General features: G+C 42.4%; 3 protein-coding genes across 3 annotated transcripts; all 3 read left to right on the top strand.

Annotated features, from left to right (window-relative positions):
- Positions 1-5,928: 5,928 nt before the first annotated feature.
- On the top strand, positions 5,929-7,165 carry LOC135941527 (uncharacterized). Its single transcript, XM_065487131.1, has 4 exons — positions 5,929-6,318; positions 6,379-6,663; positions 6,752-6,903; positions 6,968-7,165. The coding sequence occupies exons 1-4, from the start codon at positions 6,016-6,018 to the stop codon at positions 6,999-7,001; spliced, it is 774 nt and encodes a 257-aa protein (XP_065343203.1). The 5' UTR covers positions 5,929-6,015; the 3' UTR covers positions 7,002-7,165.
- Positions 7,166-10,339: 3,174 nt separating this feature from the next.
- On the top strand, positions 10,340-11,359 carry LOC135938455 (uncharacterized). Its single transcript, XM_065482096.1, has 5 exons — positions 10,340-10,418; positions 10,603-10,664; positions 10,842-10,948; positions 11,020-11,221; positions 11,282-11,359. The coding sequence occupies exons 1-5, from the start codon at positions 10,364-10,366 to the stop codon at positions 11,357-11,359; spliced, it is 504 nt and encodes a 167-aa protein (XP_065338168.1). The 5' UTR covers positions 10,340-10,363.
- Positions 11,360-16,456: 5,097 nt separating this feature from the next.
- Positions 16,457-22,009, top strand: lovit (loss of visual transmission). The gene is made up of 12 exons (XM_065485736.1): positions 16,457-16,552; positions 17,534-17,753; positions 17,841-18,103; positions 18,278-18,390; positions 18,449-18,677; positions 19,107-19,255; positions 19,310-19,393; positions 19,851-19,970; positions 20,027-20,182; positions 20,523-20,653; positions 20,711-20,885; positions 21,654-22,009. Exons 2-12 carry the CDS (start codon positions 17,569-17,571, stop codon positions 21,927-21,929), a joined length of 1,881 nt encoding a protein of 626 aa, XP_065341808.1. The 5' UTR covers positions 16,457-16,552; positions 17,534-17,568; the 3' UTR covers positions 21,930-22,009.
- The last annotated feature ends 21 nt before the right edge of the window (positions 22,010-22,030 follow it).

Below are 22,030 nucleotides of genomic sequence, written 5' to 3'. Positions count from 1 at the left end.
CACGTGGACGTTGATGCTGGCCGGGCGGGCGTTGGAGGTTGGAGGGCACGCAGCTGTATAGTTGCCCGAGTCGGCGATAGAGAGGGGAACGGGTTTTTGGTCCCGTCCCTGTCCAGTCCCAGAAAAATTAATCCCGTCCCTGTCCCTGTTAGCTCTTAACCTCGACCCCTTAGCAGGTTCGTTATATTTCAAATTTCTACTTTTAAAATTAGCCATTTTTTGGCAGTAAAATTTACTGGTAATTGTTATGTAAATTGTGAACCTCTCAAGAGCGCTCACCTTTAGAAATACGTCGGTGGAGACTTTTTACTACTCGTCCTGGTCGCGCCTTTAAAATTGCTCATCGCTCAACACCCAAATTTTATTGTTTTTTTGTTTAAAATTGCTACACTTTAACGGAATTTCTTCGATTTTAAACGGATGAAATAATATCATTTCGGGTTGTTACCTCCTCATAATTTGCTTCAATTCAAAACGAAACAATTTTTACTAAAAATAATTTCCATCCCGTCGGAAAGCGTGATTTGATTTTATTCGTCTCTGTTCGCAGGTGACGAGTCTGCTGCTGGCACGGTGGCCCCTTTGAAGAATTGCCGCGATTCAGCAAACGGTGAGTACAGAAAAACACAAACCACTCGGCTGATTGTGAGACGATTAAAGGTAAAGGGCGCGCAACGTCGACAATTTCGCTCGTTCCGCTTTTCCCCGGCGGCCGCCGCGAGCGTGGCCAACTGAGAAAATAATCAGCACAAACTAATCGCTCGGCCGACTCGCATAGGAAACTTGAACGCAAGTTCTCCGTGTATAAACCGTCTCCTTTTACTTCTTTTTGGTCAGGCACACACTGTGTATAATATGTGTGTTCGAGTTGGCGAATGCGACCACAAAACCGGCCTTCCCAGAAATTCGGCCTGGCGAAGACAAAAGTTGGCCCATTACGCGGACTCGAATTTGACGGATTTGAGATGGAAATCGAAACGAATTGAATGCGTCAGCGTAAGGCTTTGCTACACACCGATTTATTGCTCTGGAAACGGGCATCTAGCTGAGCGGTTGCGCAAATACGCCGAGCTCGGCCGCACAACTTCTATAAAATTTGAAAAAGAGAAAATTCAGACTGGCAATGGAGGCAAATTCACGGAAGCAATCTAATTAAGCGCCGGAAACAATTTCTAAGAGAAATTGTGTTTCCTTGTACCCGGGAAAATCGATTGTAGAAATGAATATTTTCCTGCTTGCTCGTCTGCAAAGGAGAAAATAAAAGTAAAGCGTCGCTTGTAAATGAAATAACTGTATTTTCCCTGTGCAAAATAACGAGGCGACTATTAAAACTTTTGTGCTTGTTACGAAAACGTTATTTGATCGTTGTTAATGTGGCAGACAAACACATTCGCTTTGTAAAAATGGTCGCTCGTCAACGCAAACAATAAAGGAATCCAGGTTGCCAAGTCATTTCCCGGACTGCGAAAGCGTTTCATTCCATTTGGACCGCGTAAAATGGAAATTAGCCGAAAGGAATTAATCCAAAGACGGTTTTTGTTATTCAATTGGACAATTTCCTTCCCGGATAAATTTTATTTGACGTTCCGGGCAAATTTTTTTAGGCAAAAATGCAGCCACCATTTTAATTGGGCTTCACCAATTTTGCAATTCGCAAAAATGCACCACTATTTGTTTGTTTTACGGAAAAAATAGCTGGAAAAACGAACGCTTTTTTAAAACAGAAATAATCACTTCATTCAGATTGATTGGCTGCTGCAAAAGAAATCGCGTGAGCTGTTGACATTAAATTTGCGCCTTGCGTGCAGCCAATCAGCGTTGAGGATTCTGCGAGCAAAGAATTCTTGCTGCTTTCTTCGATTTGCGAGATATCATTTGCAATTACATAAATCATTTGCATCGTAATTTAATAATTTCACATGTATGTACATATGATACATCGGGAAACTTGCGGAAAATTTACTGTTTTGGCGGGGGAAATGATAGATTGTAGCTTGTGCATACATAGATAGCATGAAGATATGTATGTACGTAATGCAATTAATGCATGTCTAGCCACAAATTGCATACATTAACGAAATTTCTTTGCCGAAACATCAGCGAAATCCGCAGAATGTCGATAAAAAAACGAATGGGCACGATGCATGACCCTTACAGAAAGACTGCATAAAAAATGAAATGTTTGCCTACCTTATTTAGCTGTCCAAATGGTCCAAATTCTTCTCTGGTTCAGCGGCAAGGCTGAAGCAGGCTGAAGGCAGCAACAACGACGTCAATTCTTTGTCGCCGTAAGCGTAGTAAGCTCCTGCGCGTTGAATTTGCCCAAAAGATCACGAAATGGGACATAATGATTCAACTAATTCCGAGCGAGCGTCGGTTCCTAAATAAATTTGTATGTACATGCACTGCAATGCACTATGCACTTAGTGCTGCCGTGTCTGTTGGCGAAAATATGTCGGCCGGCCGGCTAGCTGCCCCTCCCCCTCCCGCGCTTGTCATCCCGCTCCTGCCAATCTTCCCTCCCGTCTCCCTCATTCACTATTCATAATGCGCCTTATGTTTAAAAAAGCAGGCAACGCACCCACGACTTCTTCCACTTCCACTTGCACATCTCTGCACACGACACTGACGACACACACAAACACACATAGCCGCAGCCGGCTATCTGCGATGTTTACACCTTTTAAGCGCGTTTATTACTATCAGTTGGCGCCGTCGGCGGAAAATGCACCGGCGGGATGGAAAAATGCCGTGTTTGTGTCTGTTGTCACGCCGGCTGAATAAATTATGCTGGCCCGCCGTGTTTGTGACTGCAGAAAAGGCTAATTTGCGCGCCATCAATGACGATAATTGGACCGACAATTTTTCCTCCGCCGCGCCGCGCCTCGCCACCGGGAAAGACAAAAGAAAAGTTTCCAATCAGCGACGCACTCCGCCCGTCCGCCCGCCTAACGAGCAGCCGCGCGCTAATTTCAAATGGGCTCGCAATTAAAACCACCATCGCCGATCGAGCCCATGTGCTTCGCTCTCGGCGCATGTTTCATGCAAATCTGCCGCCGGGCAGTGACACACACTCTTGTGATTTATGCCATTCCGATGCCCACCTGCGATTGATCTTTTATTTGCGTGCCTCCGATATTTTAGCTGCAGTCTAGAAACACGCACTCACATACGCCTTCCACTTTGAAGGAAACTGTGCCGCCGAACAGTCTGTCAATGCAGGTGGTGCAGCATTCCAAAAAGCGACGACTCGAAAATCAAACGCACGCACTGGCCGAGTTCAGTGCGCGATGGTGGCTCTTGCCGCAATTTTAAATTTAAATTCAGTTTAGGAGCTTTTCGCCGGTGCTTGGTGCGGTTTATTTGCTTTCTTATGCAAATCGACACACACACAGAGCACGCCCACTTGCCAAATAAATTAAACCGCTTCCGTGACGCGGCGCACGGATAATTTGAACTTCGCAACGCTATAATTCAAAACAATTAAGGCACGAGCCTCGGTTTGCAAGATGCGGCCAGATGAAAATTCCGTGCCGCGTTTTGGATTTAATGCGCAACGTGAGCGCCGAGCGAGCACGGATGACACAACAGTGAATGCATTTCGGCCCATGCTGTTCCGCTGTGCGCGTATGACCGGCGAGTTGCCTACCTCGGCCTAGTCAAGGGGCTATTAATTGAGCGCGGCCGAGCATTAAAACTCTCACTCAGTTCAAACAAAAAGCAGGAAATTAAAATCGTGATTGTTTTTGCTGTTTTCAATAGATGCCACAACGGCGAGCATCAAGAAGAGAAAGAAGAAGAAGTTCACAGCAAGTGCGGAATTGACCAATCTTCTGTTTGGTAAAAATGGAACACAGAGTAAAGCTGTAAGTATTATATATGTCTGTTTTATACTCGAAATATTTCTCACAAAGGAATATTAATAATTTGCTCTTCATTTACTGTATTAGCTTTCAATTACTCCACCTTGAATCGACAATATCCCCTTGATTTCTTTTGTTTTTAATAAATCTCTAGATCATGTTTAGATAGAGACAGAAAAGAATGGCGAATTGAACTCTGCATCACGGATGTGAAGAGAAGACACATCAGTGGAAGTTCCTCAACGTGTTTTTTGTCTCATCATACAGGTTTTTTTTAATTGAAAATGAGTAATGGGTTACAAAAATGATTTATGAGTTTGGAGTTCTTTTTTGGTACCAAAAAATGCATACAAGCAGTTATTTGCGAGATTGGAGGTCGATTGGACGCGATTTTTCAGCGTAGAAATTTTTAGGTGGCAGTTATATTTGCTTAAAGTACTTGTTAATAGATGGTGAAATTCCAATTTGAAGCTCGGGAATGGGGGCGTTCCCTATTTTTTCGCCATCTCAAAAATACCCAAAAAACGAATTCTGTAAATGAATTCTAAACTGCAACTATTGACTGCGTTGAGGTATCACCTTGAAATTTTCACTGCCCAACCTAGTTTTTGAACCTGAACAACTTTTTTATTTACAAAAAATTCGCAGGTCGAAGGTCCAGGTCACCTTTTGCGACCTTTTTTTGAAAATTCAAAATTAAGGGATGATAGCCCCCTACGATTTTTTGGGGTTCAGGGCTGAAATGTAGCCCGTGAAATTCTGCACAAGCACACCGAGTTTCATAGGTGCAATCGCGATACTTTTGCTGCAATTCGAATTTGAAGTTTGAAAACCTGCTCGAGGCCGCTTGACCGTGCATGCACTCAGAGCGGCGAGTTCGCCTCTAGTTCTTCAAGTTGATTTTTTTCGCATTTCACTTGCTTAGAAACACCAAGAGGGCCTAGGGTAGGCCAAGGAAGGTTGAAATCGACCTTCAGGGTCTGTACCTGACGTGACCCTGAGATCCGAAACATCGAAAATTTCCAATTTCATCGAATTTGGTGTCTTTTTATAGGTTTTCACCACCGCACAGCTCAAATATACAGCCAAAACTGCCGAATGAAAATCCTGAAACCGGTGCTTATTTATTTCAAGCACTGGTTTCAGGATTTTCATTCGGCAGTTTTGGCTGTATATTTGAGCTGTGCGGTGGTGAAAACCTATAAAAAGACACCAAATTCGATGAAATTGGAAATTTTCGAAATTTTGTATCTCAGGGTCACGTCAGGGACAGACCCTGAAGGTTGATTTCGACCTTCCTTGGTCTACCCTAGGCCCTCTTGGTGTTTCTAAGCAAGTGAAATGCGAAAAACATTAACTTTACGAACGAGAGGCGAACTCGCCGCTCAAAGTGCATGCGCGATCAAGCGGCCTCGAGCAGGTTTTCAAACTTCAAATTCGAATTGCAGCAAAAGCATCGCGATTGCACCTATGAAACTTGGTTTCCTTGTGCAGAATTTTACGGGCTACATTTCAGCCCTGAACTCCAAAAAAATCGTAGGGGGCTATCATCCCTTAATTTTGAATTTTCTAAAAAAGGTCGCAAAAGGTGACCTGGACCTTCGACCTGCGAATTTTTTGTAAATGAAAAAGTTGTTCAGGATCAAAAACTAGGTTGGGAAGTAAAAGTTTCAAGGTGATACCTCAACGCAGTCAATAGTTGCAGTTTAGAATTCATTAACACAATTCGTTTTTTGGGTATTTTTGAGATACCGAAAAAATAGGGAACGCCCCCATTCCCGAGCTTCAAATTTGGAATTTCACCATCTATTAACAAGTACTTTAAGTAAATATGACTGCCAACAAAAAAATTTCAACGCTGAAAAATCGCGTCCAATCGACCTCCAATCTCGCAAATAACTGCTCATTCGAATTTTGTAATGAAAATTTGACTGCATTGAAATTTTAACCACCCAACCTAGATTTCAATCCTGAACAACTCTTCATTTTACAAAAAAAATTCGCAGGTCGGAGGTTAATGTGACCTTTTGCGAGTTTTTTTCGTTCGTTTCGTATATTTTTCGCACATACTTTGCATAAAAACATTTAATTCACACAATTCGATTTTCTGGGATTTCTGAGATAGCGAAAGAAGTATCGGTTTTCGGTGGTAATGTTGATGATGTTAATATTTTTGATCAACTTCATGTGCTTTAATTCCCACTCAAATAGCCAAACATTACTAATAGTTAATATTTTGCAGAGTTCACCGCTTAACAGATCTCTCAATATTTCCTCCATTGGAGAAATGACATCCCTCCATCATGTGGCCAGGGATGTATTTCTTGAAATGGAGAGAAATGATCCAGAGTTGACAGCGTTTTTAGTGGCTGAGATGCACGACGACTGTAGCAATAAATCCCATCAGCAACGAATAGAGAAGTTGTTGAAAAGACAAATCGAACATTACCTTAAGGTAAGTTTTATTTGAAAACATTGTACCTCTGTATAAACTAATTAATTTTTGTGATTTCAGGCAGGCGAACAAAGTCAGCAGATCGACATGGAGCCATCGGATGTAGCAGCGGAAGCGTCAAAGATCAGAAGTGAGATGCAACAGGCTCTTAGAGTGGAAGTGACAGCGCGCATCTCATTGTTCATCGAGGGAAACATCGAAGGGAGCAAAATGTGTGCAGAGCCCTTGGAGAATAGAGTGTCGGCAACAGATTCTAAGATGAATGAATTGTACCATCTGATCCTGCGAAGAACTACATGCACTTTCATCGATCTCCATTACTTGACAGTTATGGAGGCAAAAACTGTAAGTTTTTTTTATATGAATTTATTAAAATTAATTAATATCGAACTATAATAAAATATTTGTATGCTCAATGTTTTATTTCTTGCAGGTTATGACACTTTATCTCCAGCTCATTTCACCACTTCCCCTCGATTGTCATCCAAACGTTACTATCGTGACTGGGCGTGGCTTACACAGCAAGGATGGTATTCCAAAACTTCAGCCTGCAATTAAAAGCTTCTTAGGACAACATCGAATAAGGTATGATTCATTAATTGACTTTAGATTATATAAGCTCATGTATCTTTTTATGCATTTTTCACAGGTATGAAGAATGTCTCGGATCATTTCGGATTTAGCCAACGCATCAGGTGAACTAGGACTTAAGAACTTCAGTGAACAGGAAGTGCTGTGATTTGTGTACATATTTGCAGACTGTAAGTGTATATAGCTGGTCTGGTTTTTCCCTGTGATCTCACGTACTTGCTGAGCAGTTCAAACGGGAAAGCATATGGATTTGTTCCTTAGGATTCAGTTAAAAGCCACAATTGAATAAAGTAGAGCAGTGTACATTTTTTTTAGAAAGGGGGAAGCAAATGGTGAGGAGTTTCTCCTTATTGGAAATCCAATTTTATTTCCCAACAAAGAGTTTCCCTAAAAGTTTTCACACGCTGTTGGACAGATCTCAACGCGAGAAATCGAAATCCACCAACAAAATGCGTGGAGTAAGCGATGGAAATTTAAATGAAATTGGAACATTTTATTCTTATTGTTGCAAGGTCCTTTTTTATTGCAAATTGTAGAGAAACTTGTTTATTTTATCCAATAAGGGTCTAGGGTGTATCATGTTGGATACACCAGTAACCAAGCAACATTGAGTGCAGTCAGTGGCTGAACGGGCGACCGTCTGCACAGCTCTAGGCCAAATCGCTACTTGCTGGTTTGCACCTTTACAGCATGCGTGATTTTGCATCACGCGTCGAATATGTAGCGTTTCAAAGTTTCAATCAAGTCCTCTCGGTGCGGAGGCAAGTGGCCCTTGAGTGGGCTGGGTCCCTGTGCAGCCTGGTACGCTCATGATAATCCGTTCACGGTGTTGTAGCAACCAGGATTTCAGCATTTCGTGCAAGCACAGTATGTGCCCTTCCCTCTCCTCGGATAGGGATAAAACGAGCAACAAAAATATTGATTGAAACAATTTTTACTTGTCATATTCCATAGAATATCTCCCATTGCTTAGGCATTGCTGGCAATGCCTAAGATTGGATAGATAATGGGTGACAATTGAAAATATTCGAGTTTTTAGATGCAATTAGAAGTTATAAATTTTGCAGTAATCTAAGAGGACGTTGCTATACAGTACAGTTTCAAAATTGTCCAATTTTCTCCCAAATTTCTATCGTTTGACCACATTTTCATGGCAGATTTCGATTTGTCTCGTCGAGATCTGTCCAACAGCGTGTGAAACCTTTTAGGAAAACTCTTTGTTGCGAAGTAAAATCAGGTTTCAAGTAAGGAAACAGTTCTCACCATTTGAAAGCATGCAAACTCTGCAGCCACTTTTCACAAAAATTTAAAGCGCCACTTTAGCTAATTTTGGCTTTCACTCAATCCTATAAATTATGAGTTCATGCATTCCCAACAATAATTTTCTAGGATTTTACATATCAATTCTCTCAAGCAAGCAGAAAATTTTCGTTCCGTTTTTTCCATTCGTAAATTTTAATTCAGTGACGTACCTGAGAACGAGTTAAAACTCGATATTTTGTGAATTATCTGTGGATCTCTAATTACTCAGATCTCGCAATATTTTTATATGCACTATAGTGAGGAAAGGCTTGTACTTGTATGTACATAATGTGTTCCTGACTTAATTGTCTTGTAAATAATATGATCTGCTATTGAGACTGATAATTTCTGTGACACAAAATAGACTGTCTAATCGTGATGAGTTTGTATCAGACTGAAATATTTTTAAATGATATTAGAAATGTATATATTATATTTACTCTATGTTTATATTACTAATAAAATTGTTCTGTGATTGGTTTTACTACGTCGATGTAAAGAGTGAGCGGTGGTCTGTAGACGAGAGCTCCTCTTTTGAAGGTTGCCTGCATTTCCCGCATTTTTTAAAATTTGGAATTTGCAATAATTAAATGAAAAATTTTAAAGTAAATTCATATTAAAGCCAATTTTCTTTGGGAGGTTTTTTTACACCGACTTAAACTGGTGTTTTCCTACCCCAATTAACGTAGAGTCTCTTTTCTTTTGCAGGTTTTTCTCACCAATTTTAAATTGGTGTTTTCCTGCACAAATTAACGTAGCTGATTTCTTTTCATTTAAATTTTTCCGACAATAAATTACAGTCTTCCTCTTAGCAATAAACCTAGCTCGTTTTATTTGTTACATCCCTCCTTAGAAAATAAGTCAGGTTAAATTTTTGTCTATTTCCTATAGCACCGGAGATGTACGTTTGTTTACTCTTATACATTTAGTCAGTATGCATTCATGTCAATTTAAAAATATAGGAAAAAGCATGTGAGAAAGGCGACACTTCTGGAAAACAATTAAATTGCTAATAATCTAACCAGGAGGAAAAAGCCGAAGTGAGCCCAGAGTAGTTATCAGAAAAGACATCACAATAATCACACATGAAAATCTTGATGACACATACGCCTTACGGAGTGAAGGAAACTGTGCCGCAGAGCAGGCCTTTAGTGCGGGTGGCATATCGTTCTACTCTTTACCGACGCTGACGCTGAAGCCGAGGGTACAGCAGATTGTCTCCGTGGTACACGCGCGGCCCAAGGTGATTCGTGCCATCGCGTCTCAGTTCGACATCCCTGTCAGGCACATCTTGAAGAACAGGAGATCCGTTATAGATAGGCGAGCTGCGGAGGCACAGAGAGGAGATTTTGCCGTGAGTAAAGTGTAGTGCCCTGATCATCTTCTCCATGTTAGATTTTGTCGAGGGGTCATGCCACGCTGCTGTTCCGAAGAGCAGTTTGGGCTTCACAAGTGATAGGTACGTAATTCTTTTTCACTCTTTGGGTGCAGCCACGCAAGTTTCGGGCCGCGAACAAAGCGATTCACTCGAACTGGGCGAGCAGTGCGCCGCGTTTACTTCCTGGCTGCGCGCTGCAGTGACAAAAGGGGAGATAGTAGAAAAGAGGCCGCTGCTGAATAATGAGGTCATCGCTCTATATTTTCGAAGAGAAAATGAACTAAACAGGTGTCAAAATTAAAATCAAATCAGTTTTTCACATGGAGGAGTTTTTTTTAAAAGAGGAATTAGAAATTCAAGCGTTGATTCTGTGCGGACCATGTCAGCGGAAACATACTAATTCGGAGTCAGATATGTTAAATTAAATCAGGTTCATCTAAATATCTGTATCTGTTAATTCGAGCAACTCACAGATCAGCGCGTATTTTTTCCATTTTGATTATCATTTTCTAAAAGCTATTTTGATACTCTGATAAAGGCTTGTCTTTCTTTCACACTTCAACTTTTCTGCAAAACGATAAAAAAATACCAATTAATTTATTTTAAATGGAATATTATATCAGAAGCGGAAAAGCAGAAGATAATATAGCGATTGCCTCTTGACAGGTCGTGTCTTGCAGATTGTGAAAGATATGCTATATAATATTCCCCCTTGACACTGCGCTTTGTATAAAAGCTCGTGGAAATTAAATTGTGGTTAAAAAGTGCCTCAAAATGCTGTCCAACATAGTTCTCATCAACATCTTCCTTTGCTGCCCGTTTTTCTTAAGTATGATTTTTCGCATTTAGTTTCTTTCTAAACTGGCTAATTGTTGTAAAAGAAAATTCAAAAGTTAATCGTGCCTTTTACAACTCGTGAAGTTTTTTAATCACATTTTTATTCGTTTATATAGATAGACTTCATCAAATCAGAACACCGGCCAATTTTCTAATTTAAATATTGTTCCCGATAGCTGTTGAGCAGGGTGAAGCAGTTGCGGTTACGGACACAAGTCCGTCCGAGTACCCATACGTGGTAAGCACATTTTGTAATCTCATTTTCCCGCTTCAATTGGATTGACTCGCGCAGGGCAACAATTGAAAACTTGATTTGATTTATGCAATAAAATAAAAAAAAACCCAGTTTCCATCTAATTCACATTCCCTAGAGTTTATATATGAATTATTTTTGACCGCCTCTGTTGAAACGCAGGTTAGAATTAGCGTTTTTCTGCCAGGCGCCCCGATCGACGTCACAATTCCTGGACTGGTGGTCAGCAGCAAATTCGTGCTGCTCTTTCAACGGACGACCGATTTAAGGTAATATGCAAAGTTCCTTAATTTCAATGTTTTGATTCCAGAGTGAAATAAAAATAATTCAAACTCCACAGCGCTTTCAAATCATCAAATACTGACCAGTTTGGTGTGATTCGATCCCCTGCCAAAATCGAATCAATCTTAGACGACCAGTTTATACATTTCAAATTTTGCAACAAATTTCGTGAAGCCAAATATCCGCTCCGCGAAAGTGATTTTCCCAACCTGACAGACGCCATCAGTGATGCTCACCTACTTTTTTTCAATATAACATCGGTATCAGAATATTTCAGAGAGTTCCATTTGTTGATTTACACTATTGTATTGCATTTACAGACGGTCCTGAGAAAGGTGACTGTCCCTGTGATGAGCAAAACCGACTGCGCAATTGCTACGAACTCGGACGTTGCATAAATTTGACGACGTCGCTGTTTACCGCCAGAATTTGACTAGCGCAATTCCTCAAGTCGATCTCTTTTAGATACATTTTATTATTTGTCAACACAATAAATTCTCTCAGCTTTTAAGTCATAATCTTTCCCTTTCTAAAAATAAATTAATTTGGACTAAAATGGACAGTAATTCAATAAATTTATAGAATTAAAATAAAGGTTTAGTATAAAAATAAATCGCTACTACCAAGGGAATTCACATATTTTGATTCCACTGGACGACACATCCCCACAAATGTATAAAATTGGATTTTCTTTTTTCATAATCGTCAAGCGAGCACTGTGTAACTTTAAGTCCACGCTCCAGAATTATTTTGCCTTCAATATTTATTCAAAAAAAAATAACAAATGACAAAAGTAATGTATAGCATTGATTTTGATAATTAACAAAGCAAAGAAGTTGATTTACGGTGACAAATTCCCAAAAATCAGATAAATTTTTCCTTATTTCTAAGTAACAAAGGGATTCCATACAGTCAAAGCGATATTTTCCTCCTATTAAATTGAATATTTATTAGTAAAAACAACCTGGCGGGTGCCAAAAGTCAATTAAAAGACCAAACTCCTAGTTGAATAGTTTGAATTCCATCACTGAGGTCAGGGAAAGCAGGTTGACCCGATTCGTCAGTCATTTCGGAGTATGGCATTTCTTTGACCACCTGAAATCCAACCCTTTTAGCAATTTTCTGGGCTGCGGCTGAAGTGAAAACTGTCTTGGTGGCAGGAATTTCCAGTTGCGCGCACAAATCCCTACGCGCCCGCAGGAGCAACTCACCGATGCCCCCACCCCTGTGACTGCGGCCCACGGAAAGCCCGACACCATCAAGGTAATGATCGATTTGGTATCTGAAAGGGAAATTATCAAACATCGATTAATGGAGGTAATAATCACATTTTCAGGAATATTTAACCGGTGTCTTTGAAGAAGTTTCTGAGCCCACCAATCCATTTCTGAGGGTCGAATTAGGTACAGTGGATGTTTTTCCCGTTAAAAAAGTGCAGCACGACGTGCGAACTTTTTTCCCGCCAAAACAATTGAATGCGAGAAGTGCGCATGCGTGAGAGCTGGTTTGAGCACTTGCAGAGAGACCGGCTGTACGAATGACTTTTTTGCCACATCCAGCCAGCTCTCACGCATGCGCACTTCTTACATTCATATTGTTTTGGCGGGAAAAAAATTTGCATGTCAAACTGGACGTTTTTAACGGAAAAACATCCATTTTACCTAATTCGACCCTCACGAATCGTTTGGTGGGCTCAAAACCTTCGTCAAAGATGCCGGTCTTTATTTTTTTTTTTAAAAAACGCGTACTTATCAAAGATGTCTACTCCATGGCTGAATTTCTCCGTGTGTGAGGTTATACTCTTGAAGACAGACCCTTTGAGGGTGTCAAACAGATTCAGCTCAGGGTCAGATTTGGAAACAACCATCAGCACGTTTGCTCCCAACACGATTGGTGGATTGTCGGCTGTAACTATATGAATTTAATTATATGCCAATCATTCTTTATTAAAAATAATCGAGAATCTACCTGGCTGCATGTCGGCGCCGGGCGTCCCCTCAGCCAGGGCAACCAACGACACTCTTTGGGGCAGACTCAGGTCGCGCCACAGCCGCCTCATATCTTCCAACGAAGCCTCGTCTTTGTGCAGCTGCATGCTCTTCGATAAAGGAGCATCTCGGCACAGATATTCCACCTGATTAAATTTAATAAAATGTTTTGCGAATAATTGTGAAATTACCAGGTGGGCTATGACGAACTGGTCGAGGTCAGGTGTGATGTCTCGCACCACAATTCCTTTTTCGCGTAGCCATATTTGAGGAGCAACTGACGAGGGCCTTTTCCAGCTTGTCATATTTTACTGTTTATTTTTTATTCAGATAGAGCAGTGAATATGAGGAGTGAGATTAAGATTAGTTATCTGTTGATGACGTCTCATCACGCATTTATAAACACAGCACTGATTAGACTATTTAATAGTTCGTATTTTTATCTTTATTTCAACAATTTACTACTTGCATAAACCATCAAGCACTGTCTCCATGCTGTAAAAGCACGGTTTATTTTAAAATTTATTTTAAATATCAAATTTCCCCTCAAAATTCGCTCTCTTTATGATTAATTATAGTTAGTGGGGTCGAATTCAAAAGAGAAAACCATTCAATGTCTCGAGAAATTCGGTAATATCTAAAAATTTGACTATTCCTCGGTCCTGAATTCATTAATTTCACTTTAAAATTCAAAATGAAAGATAAAATTAATGGAATATTAAAATTAATCAAATATAAGTGCCAAATATTTTATTTTTAATTCAGCTCAATCGTTGGAAACACACTTTATATTCACTTTGGGATCATTTCCAGTGAAAATGGCTTTTTCTTAAAGCAGACAGTGCTAGCATTGAACCCGAGTTGGCCCCTGACGAGCCGCCGACCTACGAGGCGCCACCTGGCTACGACGAGATCATCAAGGTGGTCAGCAGGCGCAGTCTCGAGCTGGCCGGACCCAGCGGCGTGCCGAGCAGCGCCGAAGGACGCGGAAGGACCAGCAACAAGAGCAAATCAAGGGGCAGGAGGCGCGCAAAGTCAACGCCAGGCATCCCCTCCACGTAACCAAAATTAAATAAAATTCAAATGTTATTTTTTAAATTTTTAAAATATGGATTCCATTTGGTGTCTCAGGAGGGAACGCAACGTGACCCTGAGAGTGGCTCTGCTGCGCTCGAGGTCGCCTCCTTCTCGCAGGGCCTCCACCGCCTGGTCGGAGGAACAGGGAGGCTCGGCGCCGATAATTTTGCACGCAGTCAGGTTGGTTCAATTACATACTCTGATTTGAGAACAGTCACTCTCACAGAGTCTTTTTCAGCAACCCGGGAACAACCCCCACCCTGATTCTCCGCCTCCGCCATACATGACAGAGCCTTCTTTGGTAGGTATAAAAACATCGTGCGTGACCTGAGGAAGGTCGGTGACTGGCAAGGGTAAAAATGGTCGCCGAGTGTCGCCAATTGTGCTCGAAATAACTAAAAAAAGCATTAAAAACTGGCCTGGGAGCGGATCTCAGGTCGGGGTACCCTGAAAAAGGTTGTTAGGGTATGCCAGATTCAAGCCCCGTCCAAGACCTGTTCGATGTGGGTTCGTGATCGACGATCAGATGAACGGCCGAATTTTAACAAAAATAAAACCATTTTTGCCCATGACCTTTGGCGCGTTGCAAAGCCAAAATATTGATAAAAAATAATTTTAATTTTTCTATGGGCGCAAAAAATCTGATAATCGGGTTACAGGCCGGCGGCGGTCATGCGCGTGCGACGGAGTCGGTGAGACCCTTAAGGATTTCTCCGTTAAGAAAAAAAATCGCGAACATCCGATGGAGAATGTTCAAAAATCACGTTTTTAAAAGCAAAAAAATTATTTTCTCCAAGGATTTTGATCGGATCAGCTCGTGTTTGGTTTTAAAATTATTCCAGATAAATTTTTCGTTGAGTTGTGAGCAACTTTTCGAATTTTAGCTTTGGGCAAAAGATTTGGCTGGCGGTAGTCATTAAAAAATTGCCTTTTTTGAAAATTCGGCTGAAAATAATTCACGAAAATTCGGGAAATGGTCAGATTTTAAAACATTGAATATGGGCAGACGCGACTTTCCTAGGGACGTCGATTGGTACCAAAATCGGTGCCGTCCGGCCCATAGAGCCCCGCATGGGCCCCAAAAACAAAAGTTTGAAATGTCACAAATCGCGTTTTTATTTACTTCCACCAGGAAACTTCTCTCAAGACTCGCTGTTCGCGCGTTCAGCCCTTCAGGAGGTTGACACGCTGTCCACCCTGAGTACCCTGAGTAGTCAGGACGCCGCGGAGGCGACGTCACCGACGAGGAGCGTCGCCAGATCAGCGCTGCAATTGGCGGCGCCGACGCCGTGCAGCGTCATCTGCAAGCTGGCGTCGGTGGAGGCGTTCGAAGACCTGGAAGCGTCGCGCGAGTCGGTGCTCAGCGGTGTCGGCGCGTCGTCGTCGCCGGCGGCGGCGTCGGCCAATTTCGCGCACTTCGAGTGCGTGGACGAGTACCCGGCGTGCGGCTCGGCCACCGCCAGCAAGAGCACCAGCATCGACGGCGACCTGTCGGTCGGCACCGCCGCCAAGGACCTGCTCTTCTCGGCGCCCGTCTCCGCCCTCCACTCCAGGACGCCCAGCTCCGACTGCCTCGACGAAATGCAGGTGCTTTTTATATAACTCTTCCTTTACGACTTTAAGCGCTGTGCAAATAGCACGATTGACTATTTTTTACGCGACCAGCATAAAAAACCATCTAAATTTGACTTAAAGAGTGTACTTGATGAAGTTTCTGAGCCCACCGATCGATTCCCGAGGGTCGAATTAGGTAAAGTGGATATTTTTCCCCTAAAAAGAGTGCAGCGCAACGTGTGAACTTTTTTCCCGCCAAAACTTAATGAATGTATTTGCGAGGGCTGCGAATGCGTAAGAGCTGGCTGGATGTGACAAAGAATTCATTCGTACAGGCAGTCTCTCTTCAAGTGCTTAAACCAGCTCTCACGCATGCGCAGTTCTCGCATTCGTATTGTTTTGGCGGGAAAAAAGGTTCGCACGTCACGGTTCAACGTTTTGGAGGGAAAAAACCTCCTTTCTACCTAATTCGACCCTCAGGAATCGATTGGTGGGCTCAGAAAATTTCTCAAGGGCGGTCTTTTGATACTAGCAAACTTTTGAGTCAATTATTTTCTCAAAAAATAACAAAAACACAAAATGCAGCGAATATTTAATTCAATCCCGATAATAAGTGATTTATCGCCCAAACCAATTTGCAACCCTGTATAGGCATGTGAAATAAACAGCGTGCAATAAACAGGGAGCAAATCCTGCAAACGCAACAAATCCTGATGAACGCCCGATCTTTATTGAGGAAACGGCAATAGAAAAGAGAAAAGACGAAATTCGTTGTATAAAGTGAGAGCGCCGAGCGGGCAGATAGGCAGCGCCGCTTCAATCGTTTGCCTGCACCCCTAAACCTCCCCTGCTCGGCGCGGCAGGCAGCGAGCGAGCGAGTCAGTCAGTCACGCACCGAGCAGTGAGGGTGGCTCTCACCCCTAGCTGGACGCTGCCTTTCTTTAGCTTCCCTTCGCTTCTGGCGTGGAAATAGTGAGTTGCAAAATTTACAAATTTACCTATACAAGCACACACTGATTTATTTAATCGCAAAGAGAAAAAAATGGGTTAATTAGATTGAAGTGAAAAATCGAATATTTTGAGATGCGGTGCAGCTTATTTTTCTCTGTAAGGAGCTTAACCATTGTTAAAGAAGATCGGGAGCGCGAAATATAATTGGCAATTATTAGAACTCGGTTTGCTATGGGCTGTTTCTGCGATTTAATTGTGTGTTCGCGTCTAGGGCACTCGATCGCGTTGATTGGATCCGTGTGTGTACACACACACACGAAACACTGCCTGCTTCATCCCTATTGTTGTCCCGTTCCCATTGATTGCTGAATCTTCCGCTTCCGAAACTGGAGCATTGCGTAATTCCGGCGGCTGTCGCACTGCTCGATGAAGCGAGCGCGGGTGTTTAAGGTGCTTGAAACCATATTTTCTGTTTCTGCTCTGCTAATCCAAGAATTGAGCAGCAGCAGAGCACTTTTAGGGCTGCCCCAACACAAGCGGCCAAGCCACTTCTTTGTCACAGTCTTTTACAACAAACCGCTGGCACGGAGACTAACCTATTTTTAGCTAACTAGCTGCAAAACTTCAAGATCTTGATTTAAATTGCATAATTATTCCTGTTCACGCCAAATTAAACAGCAGGTGATTTTTAAAAAAAGCAGATTAATTTACAAAAAGGAAAAATACATAATATTATAATTTTTATACAACAAAGATTAAATATTAAGGTGTGGCACGATCGCAAAGCACGGTTTAATCGACAAAAATTAAGGTACAAAATTTCTTTTAATTGGTTTTCAGATTTTTTTACATATTCTGGCCGGAAGAAAAAATAAAAAAATATTTTAACCCTTTCTGACAGTGAAACCTTGTTGGTACTTGTTTAAATTCGTTTGTTGGCATTTCATTTTCAGGCTTCGAACATTAAAAAGGATTTATACAACTGGCAAATTCTGATTTTAGATGTAAAGAAGTGAATTAGAAGAATATTTGACAACATGACGGAAAAACTCCACGAATACCAGGGTTGTTTAGGCCGCTTGCACGCCTTCAGGGACAACTGGTCGCAAAAATTCGCACCCTACAAGGAGCGCTACGCCGAATGCGGGGGTGGCGTGGCCGGCCTCAGGGGGCTGCTCACCCACCGGCCGCAAACAACGCACGACTTTTCGCACATTTACAGGCAAGAAAATTCACAAATTAAGGATATTTCCTAATCTTTAGTTGAGGAATTGACCTTTTTATGCAATTAAATGTTTTTTTCGAGTAGACAAAAGACAAGGGGCGAGTTGGTGCGCATTTCGGCCGCCGTGATGGGCATCGAATTCGCGTACTCTGCCGAAACAGCGTTCGTGTCGCCCACGCTGCTGAAGATTGGAGTCGCCCACCGACATATGACCCTGGTTTGGGGTCTCAGCCCCCTGGTCGGCTTCTTCCTCACGCCCATACTCGGTTCCCTGAGCGACAGGTGCGACCTGCCCTTAGGCAGAAGACGGCCTTTCATCGTTGCCCTCTCACTAGGCGTCTTTCTTGGTAATTTTTTCAATTTGACGACGATTATGAGTCCACCAATCGATTCCTGAGGGTCGAATGGGAAAAAAAGGATGTTTTTTCCGTTAAAAAAGTGCAGCGCGACGTGCGAACCATTTCGTGTTCTCAGAAACTTCGTCAAAGACGGTCTTTAATAAATTTTTCCAATTTTGCTAGGCCTATTGCTGGTACCGAATGGCGAGTCAATTGGCTATTGGTTTGGTGATACGCACGGCATTGTTTACAACGCAACCTTGGCTGAAATGGACAAAAATTACACACCAAGTCAGGTATAGGTGCAATTTTTAACCACAAAAAAAATTTAACTAAATATGTCTGTGTTTCTAGGAGTCGATTATCGGGAGCCACCCTTGGGGGGTGCTGTTTACAGTCCTGGGGACAGTCCTACTCGACTTTGATGCGGACGCCTGTCAAAGTCCAGCGCGCGCTTATTTACTGGACGTAACGCAGCCAGAGGACCACGCCAGGGGCCTCAGCACTTTTACCATCATGGCTGGCCTCGGCGGGTGCATGGGATACGCGATGGGTGGCATCAACTGGGACGCAACCGCCATAGGTCTCGTTTTAATTCTTTTCCCTCGATAAAATAGAGAGAAAGTAAAATAAAAGAGTCAAAAATTACAAATTTTAGATATAAAATTACAAAAAAATCACTTCCGACTCAGGGGATGAATAGGGGTTGGGGGTTAGCACCCTAAAAACCATTCAGCTCATTAGGGGAGGTCAAGCTAAGTCAAACGATTTGCAGTTTATGCTTTTCTGAAGATTAGAACCCGATATTTGGAATTTCAAACATTTTGCGAAAATTAGAAAAATTAAATTTTTGGAAAAAGGAAGCCTAATACACCCTTTAAAGGTACCCTGAGACTGCTCTTGAGGGGAATTTTTGATTTTTAAAAGATGTCGCTAATTTTTAAATTCCAAAAAACACCCGAAGATGGTCTAAATTGACGCTTGATCTCAAATTTGGTGTTCATTCCGTCAGGTGTGATGCTCGGAGGTCACGTGAGGGCGGTGTTCACGCTGATCACCTTCATCTTCATCGGATGCGTGGCAGCGACAGTGACCAGCTTTACGGAAATTCCACTCTACTTGCTGGCCGAGCAGGAAGCGAGTCACGTCGATCCGGACAAGGTATTTAATTATTTCCTTCCTGGATTTTTTAATTAAATTTTAAAAAATCAAAAGGAGCAACGTCGAAGATCAACTCTCACTCATCAGCCGAGTGTAATGACCTACGGAGCTACTGAAGAGCAAACCACGCAATTCCAAGTTAGTGCGAATTTGAATTCTGTTTCTATATGCAACCTGCGTGACTTGCCTGTCGAGCATATTGCATATTTGATTTTGACGCAGTTTCTGAGCCCACCAATCGATTCCTGAAGGTCGAATTAGGTAAATTGGATGTTTTTTCCGCGCAAAAAAGTGCAACGCGCCGTGCGAACGTTTTTTCCCGCCAAAAGAATATGAATGCGAGAAATGCGCATGCGTCAGAGCTGGGCTGGATCTGAGACAAAGAATCATTCTCTCTGCAAATGCTCAAACCAGCTCTCACGCATGCGAACTTCTCGCATTCATATTTTTTGGCGGGAAAACACGTTCGCACGTCGCGCTGCACTTTTTTTAACGGAAAAAATATCCACTATACCTAATTCGACCCTCAGGAATCGATTGGTTTGATCAGAAACTTCGTCAAAGACGGTTTGTAACATTCTGATTAAAAACAAAGGGAAACGACGAGTATGGCGATGAGTATTCTCAGCACAAGAACGAGCCCAGCGGCGCACCAGAGGGTAGCAACCCTGAAAACTACAACTTCCAGGACATCGAGCCGCCGATCGCCACCCAGGTTCGTGCTTGACGGTTTTTCTGATTATTTTCTATTCAATCCGGCCTGACTTTCAGGCGTCTCTTCGGCATTACCTGCTGTCCATCGTCCACATGCCCGGCTCAATGCGAATTTTGTGCGCCACTAATTTATTCTGCTGGAGTGCCCACGTTTGCTACTCGCTCTACTTCACAGACTTCGTGGGCGAAGCTGTGTTCGGAGGCGACCCTCAGGTACGGAATAAAATTAGACTGTGCTGGTGCTGGAAATTACCCTGATGCCAGGGTTAGAATTTTAAAATATTTTAATCAGTTTGGTAGACCTTGCAAGCTTCCTGAGTCAAAACAATTTAATTTAAATTTTCTCAATTTTTACTCTACACAGAAAATGTCAATTTTTTCAAAAAATTCAAAATATTTCAAGCTCAAAATCAATTTTTGTATATATAAAAATTGTCGGTCTATTAATTAGGCATCTTTTAAGACCAAATTTACGGTTCTAGCTTCATTAGAACTCGAGATATTAACCATTTTGAAAATTTCGATCACTGGTATTGATTTAATATTTTTTCAGGCTGCAGAAGGTTCCGCGAAAAGAAATCTTTACGAGGATGGCGTGCGATTTGGTTGCTGGGGAATGGCCATGTATTCTCTGTCCTGCGCCTGCTACTCTCTCGTAATTGACAAACTCGTGCAGAGATTCAAGTAAGATTTAAAAAAGACAAAATTTAATTTTTTATTTATTTATTTAATAAATTGCAGGGCGAAACGGGTTTACGTGTGCGGCCAGTTGGTGTACTGCACGGGAATGTCGCTGCTCGCATTGACCAGAGCCAAGTTTGGCGTCATTATTTTCTCCTGGACAGCAGGCGTCATGTACTCGACACTGTTCACCATGCCCTACTTGCTCGTCGCCCATTACCATGCGGAGAATACGGTAATTCTGGGATTTCTGTAAGGTGTTACAGTTAAAAATCTTCCAAATGTGTTGAGTTTGTGAAATTTCGGCAATTTAAAACATTTACTTTAAATTTTAACCCCCTACATTTATAATAGCACCGATTTGGGGGGTGGCAGGGGCAGGCGGCGACGGCAAGGGGTCCTAAAATACGCAAAATTTTACGGCGAGTCTGAAAAACTTTGGGTTTTTACTGTACGACCCATAGCAGCCGAGTTAATAACTTTTAAAGTCGAAAAAACACGAATTGTGACATTTCTAACTTTTGTTTTCGGAGCCCATGTGAGGTCCTATGGGCCGGATGGCGCCGATTTAGGTACCAATCGATGCTCCTAAATGAGGCACGTTTGCCCGTGTGCGGTTTTCCCAAATCGGACCATTTTTCGAATTTTTACGAATTTATTTACGCCAATTTTTCGAAAAAGTCAAAATTTTCCAAAGAAATGTTTTTATTTTTATAAAAATTCGGCTGTTCATCCAATCGTTGACCACGACCCCTCATCAAACAGGTCTTTGAATGGGGTTTTACCTGGGATACCCTAGTGACCTTTTTCAGGGTAGCCCGACCTGAGATCCGCTCCCAAGCCGGTTTTTAATGCTTTTTCCAGTAGTTTTGAGTACAATTGGCAATACTGAGCGATGATTTTTCACCCTTACCTCTCACCAACCTTCCTCAGGTCATGCGACCTGAGGACTTTTTGGTCTGCCTCGACGGAATAATTATAAGTCGGCCTATTTGAATTTCAGTTCAGCGAAGCCGAGCACATGATGAAGAGCGAGGAGGCGGCGTCGATGGCGCCGCTGCAGCAGGGCCCGGCGGCGGCGCCGAAGCAGTTGCGCGGTCTGGGCACGGACGTGGCCATCGTGAGCAGCATGGTGTTCCTGGCGCAGCTCATTCTGTCCGCGTGCATGGGCGCCATCGTGAGCTGGGCCGGCACCACGACGGCCGTCGTCTGCGTCGCCTCGGTGCTCAGCTTCTGCGGCGCCCTCTGCGCCACGCAGGTCCTCTACCTCGACCTCTGAACCGCATTCAATACTCAATTTATTGTAGAATATGTGTGTAACCTCGCAACGAGTTAATAAATGTTTATCTCGGATTTATGTGCCAACATTTTCGGTTTTTA

This window comes from Cloeon dipterum, chromosome 3 (assembly GCF_949628265.1).
Source record: "Cloeon dipterum chromosome 3, ieCloDipt1.1, whole genome shotgun sequence".
Taxonomy (NCBI): domain Eukaryota; kingdom Metazoa; phylum Arthropoda; class Insecta; order Ephemeroptera; family Baetidae; genus Cloeon; species Cloeon dipterum.
Note: the sequence above shows the minus strand (reverse complement) of the source record. Positions and strands in the feature narration are given on the sequence as shown.